This window comes from Vulpes lagopus, chromosome 12 (genome assembly GCF_018345385.1).
Source record: "Vulpes lagopus strain Blue_001 chromosome 12, ASM1834538v1, whole genome shotgun sequence".
Taxonomy (NCBI): domain Eukaryota; kingdom Metazoa; phylum Chordata; class Mammalia; order Carnivora; family Canidae; genus Vulpes; species Vulpes lagopus.
Window position 1 is genome coordinate 12221604 of NC_054835.1, and position 13422 is coordinate 12235025.

General features: G+C 63.4%; 2 protein-coding genes across 3 annotated transcripts; both read right to left on the reverse strand.

Moving 5' to 3' along the window:
• Window positions 1-1333: 1333 nt before the first annotated feature.
• DNLZ (DNL-type zinc finger) lies at window positions 1334-3437 on the reverse strand. The gene is made up of 3 exons (XM_041725406.1): window positions 3187-3437; window positions 2238-2377; window positions 1334-1587 (listed from the first exon to the last, which is right to left on the reverse strand). The coding sequence occupies exons 1-3, from the start codon at window positions 3391-3393 to the stop codon at window positions 1419-1421; spliced, it is 516 nt and encodes a 171-aa protein (XP_041581340.1). The 5' UTR covers window positions 3394-3437; the 3' UTR covers window positions 1334-1418.
• Window positions 3438-3655: 218 nt separating this feature from the next.
• Window positions 3656-13383, reverse strand: CARD9 (caspase recruitment domain family member 9). 2 transcript variants are annotated; one of them, XM_041725405.1, is made up of 13 exons: window positions 11679-13383; window positions 10202-10399; window positions 9843-9980; window positions 9095-9399; window positions 8838-9017; window positions 8498-8641; window positions 8087-8212; window positions 6082-6273; window positions 5651-5692; window positions 5447-5492; window positions 4282-4358; window positions 3879-3955; window positions 3656-3795 (listed from the first exon to the last, which is right to left on the reverse strand). In XM_041725405.1, exons 2-13 carry the CDS (start codon window positions 10383-10385, stop codon window positions 3696-3698), a joined length of 1611 nt encoding a protein of 536 aa, XP_041581339.1. In that variant the 5' UTR covers window positions 10386-10399; window positions 11679-13383; the 3' UTR covers window positions 3656-3695. The 2 variants fall into 2 exon arrangements, with proteins under 2 accessions (XP_041581339.1, XP_041581338.1); XM_041725404.1 differs by having other exon boundaries at window positions 10202-10420.
• Between the last annotated feature and the right edge of the window lie 39 nt (window positions 13384-13422).

Below are 13422 nucleotides of genomic sequence, written 5' to 3' on the forward strand. Positions count from 1 at the left end.
CAACGGTTCTTGGCGCTCTGAGAAGCCTCCATAGCAAGTACCATGGGGTGCCACGCTCCTTCTTGGTGGTTGCCCTGGGAAGCCACAGTGTGAGCCATCCTTGCCGCTCTGAGGGCAGGGGCTGCCCCTCACTGGCTGGCACCTGGCCATGGGGTGCACTCAAGGGCAAAGCTATGACTGTCTCTAGAGCCTGGCCCTGCGCAGGGCCGTCCCTCCAGGGTCAGCAGGGCCTGGACGTCCAGCATCAGGATCAGGAACTGTAAGACGTGGTCTTACACCCCAGGCCTGGTTCCCTACCTGCACCATTGCGTCACCAGGACCCCAACCCCCAGGGGACAGGGAGTCAGCGGCGAGGGCCCAGCCCTGCCTCCTGGGGCCATGGGGAGGGGCAGGCTCAGCCTCCAGGGCGACAGCCTCTGCCAGCAGCTCCGGAGGCTCCGGGGGAGATAATAGATGGTTGTTTGCCAGGGGACAGACAGGGGGTAATCGAGTCACCGCACGCGCTGCCAACACCCCCGAGAACGTGTTGCAGCTCAGGGCACCAACGCAGGGCAGCTGTCAGCTGGCATCCTGCTGGATCCTCGAGGCCATGGCTGGTGATGAATGGTGAAGGTCACACTCGGGAAATACATGCGCTCCCATAAACACAGGAACATCGTGAGGAGGCCGTCAAACAAGGCTGGGAGACAAACCACACGCCCCATGGGGGCGGGGGGGAGGGCACCACATGGTGCACTTAGCGCCCGTGAGTCCCACCCCTGCCCCATCATGGCCACCTGCCCCGCGGCGGCCACAGCGAGCAGCCCAATGCACCGACTCTGAGGCCGGCCACCAAGGGTCAGGGCTGAGGTGGGCACTGGGGCCAGTCTGTCTGGGTGTCGGGGTGGCAGGTGGTGCAGGAGGAAGGAGGATCTGTAGGACCTCCCCGTGTCTGGCCAGAGGACCAGGACCCGTGGTGGGTGCTGCGCCCACCCCCAAAAGGACAGTGGCTGAGTGGCCATCCCTTCTGGCAGAGCACATCCGAGCCACCCCCACCCGTTCCAAGCCTTGTCTTCCCGCCCTTACACCTGACAGGCTGCCACCATTAGTGTCTTCATGTGATGGGAAGGCAGCTTCAGAGGAGCTGAGGGACCTGCCCAGGGCCCTTGGTCACAATCAGGAGGGGCTCAGGCCCCCAGCAGCCTCTTCCCACAGACACAGCCAGCAAGTCTGGGCTGGTCCTCTGTGCGGAGGGGCAGTGGAGAACCAAGGTCCTGCAGCACCCGCAGGTGGTTCCTGGGACTCATTCTGATTCCAGAACCAGGGACGACAAGAAGGCCCCAGACCTACTATCTCCAGGTGATGTGTTTATTGATAGAAAACAGGCCAGCCTGGAAGGGTCCCGGTCCGAAGCATCTTCTGGAAGGCAGGAGATGGGGTCAGCTGGGCTCGGTCTTGCCAGGATGAGTGGGATCCTGGTCCTCACCCCCTTCTGGGGTGGGAGGGGATTTGGGGTTCCCTGCAGCTGCTAAAACCAGCTCTAAGGCCCCGTCGCCAGCCACTCGGCACACCTTCTCCCCTCTGGCTGCCAGGATTTCTTCAATATTCCTGAGAGAGAAGGAGGTGTTGTGACACTCCCAGCCCTTGGTCCTTCAAGGGCACCCCAGGGTGCCCAGGCCAGGCTGGAGCCAGGAAAGCAGGTCCCCACACTGGCAGCCCCCACAGGCTGACCCTTCAGAGCCCCCAGAGGCAGCTGCTATCTGTCCCCAACCCGTTCTCAAGTAGAACAGCCACTCAGAAGCCTGGGTGAACTCCGGACCACGACCCCAATTGCTGTCTACAGGAGGGGTGCACACTGCCCCCCACACCTTCAATCTGGCCTGAGAAGGCGAATGATGCACCAGAACCCTGTCTGGACTCTGGCACCCCACACATCTGCATGGGGACAGAGCCGCCACAGTGGACGAGGGTCACTGGTGCAGGAGTCAGGCCAGCGTGGGGGGCCCTGGGGCCCAACAAGGCTGCTGGTTGTGATGGCAGAAGGTGGCTGCCAAGCAGGACCACAGGGGTGTAGTCCCCCAGCCCTGCCCGGCATCTGTGGTTTCCCCAAAACTCAAACGTAACAACCCCTGCTGTACCGGGAAGGCTGTGGGAAAGGCAGTCCTCGAGCCTCCCGACAGGAAGGGGGCCCCCCCGCGGAAGAGGGGTGGGGCCCGACCCCGCAGGCCTGTCCCCTCACCCTCCCCAGGGAGCCTCACCTCTTGCCATCCAGGTCTGAGAACCAGCCCAGGTTGTCGGCGATGACGTGGTGCTTCTGGCAGCCGGGGCAGGTCACGATGACCACGCCCCGGTGATAGGCCAGTTTGGAGATGCGCTTGGAAGACCGGCTCCCACACACCTGAGGGACACCGGCAGCCCAGGTGACGCCTGGACCCGCCCGGGAAGGACCCGCCCCCTCTGGGGAGTGACTCCACCCCGGGGCAGGGCCTGCTCTTCCTGAGACAACCCACCCGTGTTCCAGCCCCACCCCTTGGTAGCCCCTCCTCCCGCCCTGGGGCAGCCCCCCCTCCCCCGGAAAGGCCCCGCCCCCAGCCATAGCCCCACCCCTCTCCCGGAAAGGCCCCGCCCCCAGCCATAGCCCCACCCCTCCCCCGGAAAGGCCCCGCCCCCAGCCATAGCCCCACCCCTCCCCGGAAAGGCCCCGCCCCAGCCATAGCCCCACCCCTCCCCGGAAAGGCCCCGCCCCCAGCCATAGCCCCACCCCTCCCCCGGAAAGGCCCCGCCCCCAGCCATAGCCCCCACCCCTCCCCGGAAAGGCCCCGCCCCCAGCCATAGCCCCACCCCTCTCCCGGAAAGGCCCCGCCCCCAGCCATAGCCCCACTCCTCTCCCGGAAAGGCCCCGCCCCCAGCCATAGCCCCACCCCTCCCCGGAAAGGCCCCGCCCCCAGCCATAGCCCCACCCCTCCCCGGAAAGGCCCCGCCCCCAGCCATAGCCCCACCCCTCTCCCGGAAAGGCCCCTCCCCCAGCCATAGCCCCACCCCCCTCCCGGAAAGGCCCTGCCCCCAGCCATAGCCCCACTCCTCTCCCGGAAAAGCCACGCCCCCGGGCAGCCCCACCCCTCCATACTGTCAGCGCACGCGGCACCGCTGCCCGCCGCGCCGGCCAACCCGAATGAGGAACCAGCTTCGCACCCGTTGCGCGCTCACCTTACAAGTGTAGACAAGCTGGTAGTGTGCAGCCCCGGGCGCCGGCTCCGAGCTGAAGCACCGCCAGCCCCAGAGCCCCGCCCCGGCCCGCCTTCTCCCCGCGGCCTCCGGGCCGCCCCTGCGTCCCCACAGCCACCTCAGGGCGGGTTCCCGGGGGCGCACACGGCTCAGTAGCGGCGGCACGCGGCTCAGCGCAGCCCGCAGCATCCCGCCCTCCGACCTCGGCCGCGCCGCCCCGCCCCGCGCCGCCGAAGCCGCCCCGCCGCCATCTTGGAAGCGGGCACGGGACGTAATCGGCCCTTTCCGGCTGCGGTCCGCCGACTGGCCGGCTGTGTTCTGCTGCCCCCTGGAGGCGGGAGGTGCGCGCGCGGCCGGGGGTGCACATGGGAGCGAAGTCAGCGGAGGCGGCGGTGGTGGCGGGACCGCGGTGGTTTATTATGCATTTCTGACACTGCTGCCCGCGTCCGCACCGCGCACACCGAGCACGCCCTGCCGGCGCGCCGGGCCGGCTAGGAGCCCTCGGTGTCCGTGTTGTCGCTGCCCGTGGTGTTCTCCCAGTCCACCTCGCCCTGCCTCGAGCAGTGCTGCATCTTCCGGAGGGCGCGCTTCCTGCAGGGGCGAGCGCGTGTCCGCGGGGCCGCCCACCCCGGACAGCCCGCCCCCTGCTCCGCCCGCCCGGCCCGGGGCCGCACCTGCGGTAGTTCTCGAAGCTCTCCTTGAGGCGTCTCCGCTCCTTCTCTGGGGGCTCCCCGCCGCTCAGGCCTGCGCCCTGGGGGCGGAGCGAGGCTCAGGCTCCGGGGGGCGGGGGGCGGACCCGGACCCACAGCCGGCTCCAAGGGTGCCCTGAGCGCAGCGCCCCCGCACGGAGGACTGGCCTTCCGCCGCTGCCCCGCCCTGGCCCCGCTCTGCAGGCTGCTCCGTGCAACAAGGGGCACTAGGCTCCTTGTTCCAAACAATGCCCCCCAGGAGCCAATGGCAGAGACCCTTGCCTTCATCCCAAGGCATCCAGGCTGCACAGACCCCTTCCTGGGCTCAGTCACCCCGAGGCCTGTGTCAGGGGTGCCTAGGGCAGTGGGGACCCCAGGGAAGCCTTACGTTGGTGGTCAGTGGAAGCTGCTCCTCCTGCAGGGCCACAAACGATTGCTGTGGGCTGTCCTTGTTGGCGGGGCCTCCTAGAATGGAGAGTTGGGCCTGTGAGTCCTCCCCAGCTGCAGGGACCACACTTAGCATGGCCAACCCTGGCCACCGCCCCTCCCCTGAAGCTGGGGCCAGTCCTGCAACATCCCCTGGGTCCTTACTTGAACCCTAAAAGGGGACTGGGGTCAGGGACTCCCCTCCCAGAGGCTGCCAGAAGCCCACCAGGCACTGCCCCACCATCCAACTCAGCTCCTGGGTGGGGACTGGGGCCCTGCAGCAGTTGGCATCAGAACGTTCCAAGCTGCCAGCTCCCCAGAATTTGCCAGGGCCTGGACAGGCCCAGGGCTCAGGGCCCTCAGACAGAAGGTGCTCTGATGGGTTGGCTCCCCTAAGCTGGCCAGGAGAGGGGCTGGACGTCCAGTCTCCACTGACATCATGGGGGGCTAGCACCTTTCCTTCCTCAGCCTCCGACCCTGAAGCCTGCCCCAGTTCCTTCAAGGGGCCATGCCACCCCTGGGTTAGGGCTCCCAGGGCCTCCCCCTACCACTCATTGCCTGCGGGGTCCTGCCTGCTTGTCCCCACGTTGGGGCTCTGTGGCCTGAAGCTCAGCCCCCTGCCTCTGCACTGGCTGTTCCTCTTTTGCTTCCTTTGGAGGCTGGCAGCAGGCCTGACACAGAGGAGGACTGTCTGGCTTTCCATGCCACCTTCAGAGTGAACCCTTCGATCCCTTGTCACCCCTCAGCACCCCCAGGCTATGTTCCTGCCACCTCTGTGCCTGGCCCTGAGACGGCCCTGCTTTCCCCACGTTGCACCTCCGACACTCCCTGTTGGACTTCCCCTGCCCCCTGCCCAAGAGGAAGCTCAGGGAGAGCAGGATGTCTCAGCCCTGTATTCCTGGGCCCAGGGTGGGCTCTCAGCATCAGAGATGGGGCACAGGCCCCACACACCTAGCTCGTTTGTTCATTGGGGAGCCTGAGGGCTTCTTGTCTCTCTCCAAGCCTCAATGTCCCCATCTGTAAAGTGGGGTTGTGAGAGATCCATGGGACAGGGCTATGCCCAGTCCAAGTATGGGGACAAGGAGGCCTCGGCTATCTCGTCCCTGAAAAGCTGCTCTGCTCCTCACCTTTGTCCGAGAGCTGGACGGCTTCCAGGTCCAGGGGGAGCGAGAGCTTCCGGGAAAGAAACCGGCATCAATGACCTGGCAGGAAGTGCCTGCTCCAAGGACCAGGAGGCGGGCCAGCTGGGGCCCAGCTCCCAAAAGGGACTGAGGGGACAGTGGTCTGGCAGAGATTGTGGCCTGGAGCCCACCCCTGGGGGGCGTACTCACCTCCTGAGAGTTCCTGGGTGAACTGTCATCCAGGTCAGAGCTCTGTGGTCACAGAGAGGAGTCAGTCAGCAAACAGGAAACCCAGCCACCCCCAGGGTCAGCGTAAGGTGGGGCACAGTGAGGGGTCCCAGGCCAGAACACCCCTCCCTCCTCCTCATGACACCCAAAGTGGCCTGCCAGTCCCTGAGATGTGCCACACCCCCACGTTCCCCAGGAGGAGAAAGGGGCCTGGGAAAGGCTTGGGACCTGCCCGGCCCCCCCCACGGAGCAGTCTCCAAGCCAGGCCTGGCCCTGGGCTGACCAGCGTCCCTGCCTCTGGGCTCTGGTGTCTCGGGGACACGCTGGCATCTGAGGGCCTATCCCGTGTTCTACTGTGGCTGCATCTCTGACCAGCGGGCACTGCAAAGGCCCGCAGCCCTTGGGAGGCCCACCAGCACGAGCGTGTCCAGCTGCTGCCGCTTGAGCCTGCCCTCCAGAGCTAGCAGCTGGCCCTCGCGCTGGAACAGTTGCAGCTGCAGCTCGTCTGCCTTCTCTGCCAGCTCCCGGACCTGCTTCCGCAACGTGTCCTTCTCCTGCAGGCTCCGCGAGTGCTGTGCATGCAGCTCCTCCCGTGTGGCAATGGCCTGTGTGGACAGGATGGCTCAGGGTGGGCTGGGTGGCTGCTGGAGACCCCAGGACCACCCCCGCCTCTCAGCACAACAGTTGAGAGCTTCCTGCAGGGAGTCTGCTTCTCCCTCTGCCTGTGTAGTGCTTGAGGGTTTGTGTAGTAATAACAGCTCCCAATGGGAGGTGGAGATGAAACCTCCAGCTCTGATCTCTGAGCCCTTCACCCCACCGCACATCCAGCCCGCACTTCTGCCCTCCACGGCACTTAGCGGTGTGATCAGGAATATGGCTGTTGGCAGCTGTGTTACATCTTTCATCACGGCTGTCCCTCTGGGGGACACAGCACACCAACCAGAGCACACCTGACGCAGCTCTGACCCATAGCCAGAGTCAGCCAGCTGCCTACGTGCCCAGGCCTGGAGCAGGGTGGCAGCTGCAAGCAGCCAGCCCCTGCCTGGAGGCCAACTCAGCCCTAGAGCCCTCGGCCCTCAATGGCCAGAACTTGAGAAATCACTGAGAATTGCCTTCCTTTCCTGCTGCCCACCAGGGACACCCAGAGAGAAGCCTACCCGTTCACCTGGGCTGCCGGGCCCCAGCATCCCTGGCTGGCGGCCTGCCTTTGGCGGCACAGCACCCTCCTTTCCTCTGCCTCCCCTAGGGAAGGTGGGAGCACTGCTTCCCTGCCCTTCCCTGCCTGTGGCCTCCAGGCAGCTCCCTGGAAACAGGGACCAGGCACCACAGCCTGGCACCACAATCCTAGCACCGTGCTTTCTCTGCACCAGAGAAAAGCACCATCCTCTGTTGGGGATGCACACCGTCATCCCCACCAGAGGCATTCAGATGGGTAACTGCAAGGCTAGAGGCTCTGAGCAGGCTTCCAGTCCCTCCAGAGTGTTGCCAAAGCACCGACTGACACTGATCAGAAAAACCCTGGTGCTGACGAGAAAGAGGCAGCTTCTGCCTCCAGTTCCCAGGAGCACAGCCAACCAAAGTGACAAGGGTTTGGGGTTTTTTGTTTGTTTTATTTTGTTTTTTAAGTATTTTATTTATTTATTCATGAGAGACACAGAAAGAGAGGCAGAGACAAGCAGAGGGAGAAGCAGACTCCCTGCAGGGAGCCCTCAACTGCTAAGCCACCTAGGTGTCCCGCCCAAGAGTTTAAGTCAAAAAAGTTATTTTAAGGGTGCTTGGGTGGCTGGGTCAGTGGAGTGTCTGCCTTCAGCTCGGGTCATGATCCTGGGGTCCTGGAATGGAGCCCCGTGTTGGGCTCCTTGCTCGGCAGGGAGCCTGCTCCTCCCTCTCCTCCCCTTTCTTGCTCTGTTTCTCTATCAGATAAATAAATAAAATCTTTTTAAAAAATTTTGCTCAAGTTGTGATCTCAGGGTTGTGAGATCGAGCCCCACTCAGCGGGGAGTCTGCTTGAGGTTCCCTTTCCCTTTGACCCTCCCCACCATGTGCATGTGCTCCCCCTCCCACCTCTCCATCTCAAATAAATAAATACATCTTAAAAAAAAAAATCAGAAACCCAAAATGCTGTTTGCCAAACAAGACGGTTTCCATTTTTGTAAGACAAAAATGAAACTGTATGTGCACTAGAAAGAATCTGAAGGCACGAGCTGCCGGCAGGGCAGTTTTTCTGGTAGTGGGCTGGGGTGGCAGGGGGCGGGAAGGGGTTACCCTCACGATTGTTCACGTTTTTTCAACGAGCTGATGACAGCCCTCCTGCAAAAGGGCGAAGCACCACAGTTGTGGGAATCCCCCCACCCCACCTGTGCCCTCACCCTGGGCTGCTCCTCGCCAGCAGGAGGCAGGAAGCGGCGAGGTGCCTACCTGGTCCCTCTCGATGGCAACCTCCTCCATCTGCTGCAGGATGGCCTCGATGCGGTCCTTGTACATCTTGGAGTCCTTCCGTAGGGCTAGGCACTGCAGCTCGAACATCTCCTTCTCCTCCATGCACTACGGGAGCCAGCAGCTAGCCCCCACCGCCCATTCTGGCCCCTGCTCAGGCCCAGCTGACAGGGAGGCTGCTTGAGTCTCTGAGTCCCTGCCAACCCAAAGCCCGGGCCTGCCCATCCTGTAGGAGTGCAGGCCAGGAGTGGGGTGGGAGGCCAAGGCCCCACACCTCCAGGAAGGGGTGAGGCAGGGCTGTGGATCCCAGGGGCTGCGTGAACACAGGGTGGTCCCTCAGCCCACCCAGCCTGGCCTGGCCCAGGCTCGTGTCCACCGGCCCTAGCTGCGTACCCGGGCACGCAGGGCCTCCCCCTGCCGCAGGTCCTTGCGCAGAGAGAGGATGGTACTGGCTTGCTCCTGCTGGCCACGCAGTGCCTGCCGCCAGTCCTCCTCCAGCACCTGGATGTAGGGGCTGCTCCTGTCTGGTTTCCCCTCCTGTGGGTGGTGAAGGGGAGAGGGAGAAAGGCAGCTAGACTCGAGGGGGCCCTACTCTTGACACCAGCATCCTGCCAGATCTCTCCAGCTCCCAAAAGTGCTTATCCCATCCTCACAGGAACCTACCTCTGGCCCCTGCCCTGGGCCCGCCCCACCCACACGAGGCCCCCCCACTCCTGCCCTGGGCTCCCCTCACCTGCACTGTGGCCTCCAGCTCCTGTATGCGGGCCTGCAACAACGTCTTCTCCTGCTGCAGCTCCCACAGCAGCTCCTGGCTGGGCCGCTGCTCCATGGCATGCCTGAGCTTCAGCGTGTGCCTGCGCTCCACCCTGCAATCGTCTTCTGCCTTCATGAGGCTGTGCTTGAGCCGCTCAATCTGTGAGGAGACACCATCAGCCGCCAGCCTCGCCCCGCACCTCTCCACCCCCAACCCGGCCTCAGGTGCCAGGACACCTCCAGCTGCAGGTCGCGGCTGCGCATGAGCGCAGCCCCCTTCTCCTCAATCTGGCGGGCCAAGCGCATGGCTAGGTCATAGTTCTCATCCTTGCAGCGCTTGAGCTCGTGGCTGCCAGCTTCGCACTCCTCCTTGAGCCGCTGCACGCGCTCCTGGTGCTTGCGAAGCAGACTGTCCTTCACCCGCAGCTCCTTGATGAGGTCGTCCTTGGAGCTGAGCAGCTGGCTCAGATCCTGTACCTTCCTCTGCAGCTTCAGCACCTCGCTCATCAGCAGCTGTGTCAGGCCTGACTCCCCGGATGCGTCTGCAGATGGCCAGGCCGCGTCAGAGGACCCCCTTCCCTGCTGCACCCCTTCCTGGGCCTCATCCTTGAGGACCCACTCCAAGGCACACAGGGCCCGGCGCTGATGCTCCCCATGGAGGAAGCGGGCTGACCTCCTGACTTAACATCCCCACTGTCTTCCTGCCCTCCAGGACAGCAGCAATGAGGCCAGGTACCTACCCTCCCTTTTCCTGTTATAAGGGCTGGTGGGCACCCAGTCCTTCCGGGAGCCAGGGCTTTGGTGGGGTCAGATGGAGGGGTTCTGTGCCCTCCTTGCATGGGTCCTCCTTTTCTCCACCAGAGAGAAGGTGCAGCATGGGGCCCCGCTGTTGGCACTCCCATGCAACCCTCACACTTCCTTTTGCCCCCAGTTTATCCATTAGGAGCTCAGCCATCCGGCCTGCCCGTGGGGCCCCCTGCCTCACCGATGATCATGGAGAAGACGCGGGTGGGCTCCTTGCCCGTGACCTTCTTGTAGAGCTGGGGGTAGTACAGCTCCAGGCTCTCAAGGAAGGCCACATAGCCCTTGTGACCGGTCCGCTGCAGGATGTCCAGGAGCACTCCTGAAACCCACAGGGCCAGGCTGGGGCTGGCTGGGCTTGTGCACTGAGCTCCTATAGGCCCAGCCCAGGTCAAGATCTACCTGCTGCCCACCCACCCTTGCCCTCCCAGGGGTGTCTGCTGTGCATGGAGGCACCACGGCTCCCAGCAGACAGGACAGGGTGTGGGGTGCTGGGGAGCGCCCATTCCTGTACCCAAAGCTCCTGGCTGAGGCAGCACTGACCCACTTTCCGCTTGCGGATGACCAGGTTGGGGTCACTGAGCACCTGCTCCTCATCATCGGGGTTCAGCACCTTGCATTGCCTCAGGTAGGGCGTGATGCGCGAGGGGTCGATGATGGAGATGAGCTTCACTCGGAAGCTCTCCAGGGTACTCCAGCACTGGTCTTCGTTCTCATAGTCTGACATGGTGGCGGCCACCGCTGTGATTGGTGGGAGAGCAGCTGGCAAGGACAGTTGCACGCTGGGCCCAGGGGAGTCCAGGACAGGTAGGTGTGAAGCCTCACCCACCCTGGCCCTCCCTCCTCTGCGCTGGTGCTCTGACCGGGGCACCAGCTCAGCCAGGGCGGCCTCTCGGCCTTCTCTAGACCCTACAGCCACTCCCTCAGCAGGTGACCTGGGCTTTCTCTGTCCAAGTCACCCTGATAAGTGTGAGGGAAGATGTGGAGGCTCTTCAGGGACTGGCGGCATCTGAGAATACCCCCCCCCACACTGTGGCCTTGTTCTGGCCTCTGTACCCCCATCCCTAAAGCATGAGGCTGGTAGAAGACCACCACCTCCTACCCACTGGCAGGGCCTCCCTGGCAGGTACAGGCAGGTAGGCGCCCAGGCTGGGGAGGCATGCCTGGGGCATTGACCTGCCCACGTACACGCCAGCCTGTGCTGCTGTAGGACTTCCTCCTTCTTGGACATGGCTCCTGCTCAGGGCCTAGCCCCACCGCCTCCTCTCTTTCCGGCGGCTGGCTGGTGGTGCAACAGTGGCCCAGGCACCGGCTGGCTCAGGAAGGGCAGCTGTGGACCGCTGCACCAGGAGGGGCCCAGCTGCATCGGCATGGCCAGCACCCACGCCGCTCCTGTGCCCTCTGCAGACTCCCAGGGCCCAGGCACCAGCCACCTCTGGGCTTCTCTCCCTGTTCCTGGGCATGCAGGGTGCCAGCTCCCTGACCAGGGCCGTCTGTGTTTGGACTACCCACTGCTGCTCCCTTCCACGGGTGGGCACGGACCACGCTCGAGGCCTGGGCCAAACCAGGAGCCTCCTCCCAGTGGTGGGGACAGAGACCCTGACTTGCCACCTCAGACTGCCCTCAGCCAGCGTAGGAACTGTGGGCGGAGGTTTGCCGCCCAGAGGAGCTAGGCCATACTCCCAGAGAGACAGACGGCAGCAGGCAGGGCCTCTGGAGGAGCTTCCTGAACTTCCTGCAGCCCTTGGCCACACCATCCAGCCAGAGAGACACCAGCAACTCAGTGGATGGCCCTTGTAACGTTCAGCCCGCTTCCTGCCTTTCCCACCTACATCCACAGGTCCCACACCTGACCCTCTGCCGCTAATTCCACTGAGCTGAACAAGCAGGTCTCAGGTGGCTGTGAAGGACAGGGCAGGAGTGGAGGCCCTGGGTGCTCTTCTGGGGTATGTGCCCCAGGAGCCCTGAGCAGAGATGGGTGTCTTCCTGGCCACCCTGAGAGGACAGCCGACCAGCCTACCTCAGGGTCCTCGAGAGGCACCTGTGCAGTGGACACTGGTCAGCCCAGGCTGGCCTGATCCGATGAACAGGAGGTGCTGCTGGCAGCCCAGCGGAGCTCAGGAGGAAAAGCTGTGCACTTCCTGATGGTGCTGCTCAGCTCCACAGAGCCGGGCAGGTCCTCCCAGAGGGAGTGGGTCCTTGGGCCTGCCTTCTGATTCGCCCGCCTGGCAGGGCCCAAGAGGCGGGGCAGAGGGAAGTGGAAGTCCTGCACAGAGGCCTGGAGGCCCAGCCCTGGCATCCACTAAGTGGAAGTGTGAGCAAGGACCCTCCCCGGAGCTGGAGGAAGCCAATGCACTGTCTAGTCCACTTTGGCCTGAACGCAGGCTTCTGGAGGCTTCTCCACCAGGGGCTGGCTGGGAACCTGCAGTGTGGGCCCTCTGCAAAGTGCAGGAGATCCCAGGGCTTCAGGCCCAACTCTGTGATTTCAGCCAGATGCCCACACACACAGTAGGCCAGCCGGGCCTTGATCACATGAGGGCTGGTGTAGCATCCAGAAGGCATGTGGCTGGAGACCCCACTGTGGCCTGTCCGTGCTTGCCCCACATGGCCACCGGCCCCTGCTACACTGCACACCCTATCCCTTCCTGGAGTGTCTCCACTTTACTCTTTACTGGGACACTCGGGACTGTGACAGCAGGCTCCCAGGCCACTCATCATGGCCCCGCAAACCAGTTTCAGAAGGGCTGTTGACCAGCCATCAGAGCTGGACCCAATAGTCAGGATAGCAGGCCTCCAGACCAGGGTCTGCCAGGAAACCCCAGGCCAAGGCCTCACTGGCGCAGCTGGGCTGGTTGGCCCAAGTTGTTGGCTGCCAGGCTGAGGCAATTGCTAGGGAAAGGCCAGGATGGTACTGAGCAGGGCTCCCGGCCCCACCTTCCCATGGCAGCTGCCTCTTGCCTGACAGGCTCCCCGCCTGTAGGCTCTCGGACCTCTGACCCTGGGTGGATGGAGGCTGCCATCGCGCCTCCAGAACAGCCAGTCCTGGGCCCTCCAGGAGCTATGACCAGCAGTGTTTTCCTGCTCTGCAAAAGAAAATTAATAAAGGGTGTCGCCCTCACGGGGGTGTTGGTAAGAATTCAATGACAGAAATGTTCTGTTCTCTGTATCAAAAACCAGAAATCAAAAACAAAAGGCTAACTGGAGAATCCCTAAATGTTTGAAAATAAAATAAGAGACCTCTAAATAGCCATAGGTCTAAAGGAGCCCCCAAGGAAAGCAGAAACAAGCTGAAAAAGCACCAGGTGCAAACTGAAAAGCTAAGAGCTTGTGCACGAGGTTGCACGGTGGTGGGTCAGCCCCTGGTGGGTGGGCACAGCACCCCAGGGCATGCTCACACCTGGAGAGCACAGGCATGAAGCCTCTAGAACCAAGCACCTCAAAAGGCTGCACACCAAAGCCAAGGCTGTGCACCGCGTCCCTCAGAGCGTGAAGGGTGCTGGGGCTTGGCCTCCCACCAAGAAACAGCTGCTTGGGAGGAAGGGAATGCCGGCCTGGGGCCGCTGCGTGACTTGTGGGCAGGCAGGCAGCCGCTGGTTCCAGATGCCTGCCTGGGTCGGCGGTGTGGTCAGGAAGGCAGTGAGGCAGGTCCACCCCATTCCCTGTGGCCCCACCAAGGCAGCAGCTGCCTGGTAGCTCTCGGCAGGCCCTGGGGCTCAAGCCACAAGCGTGTTCTGTGCAAAGGGCACTCCCCATGTCCTACACTG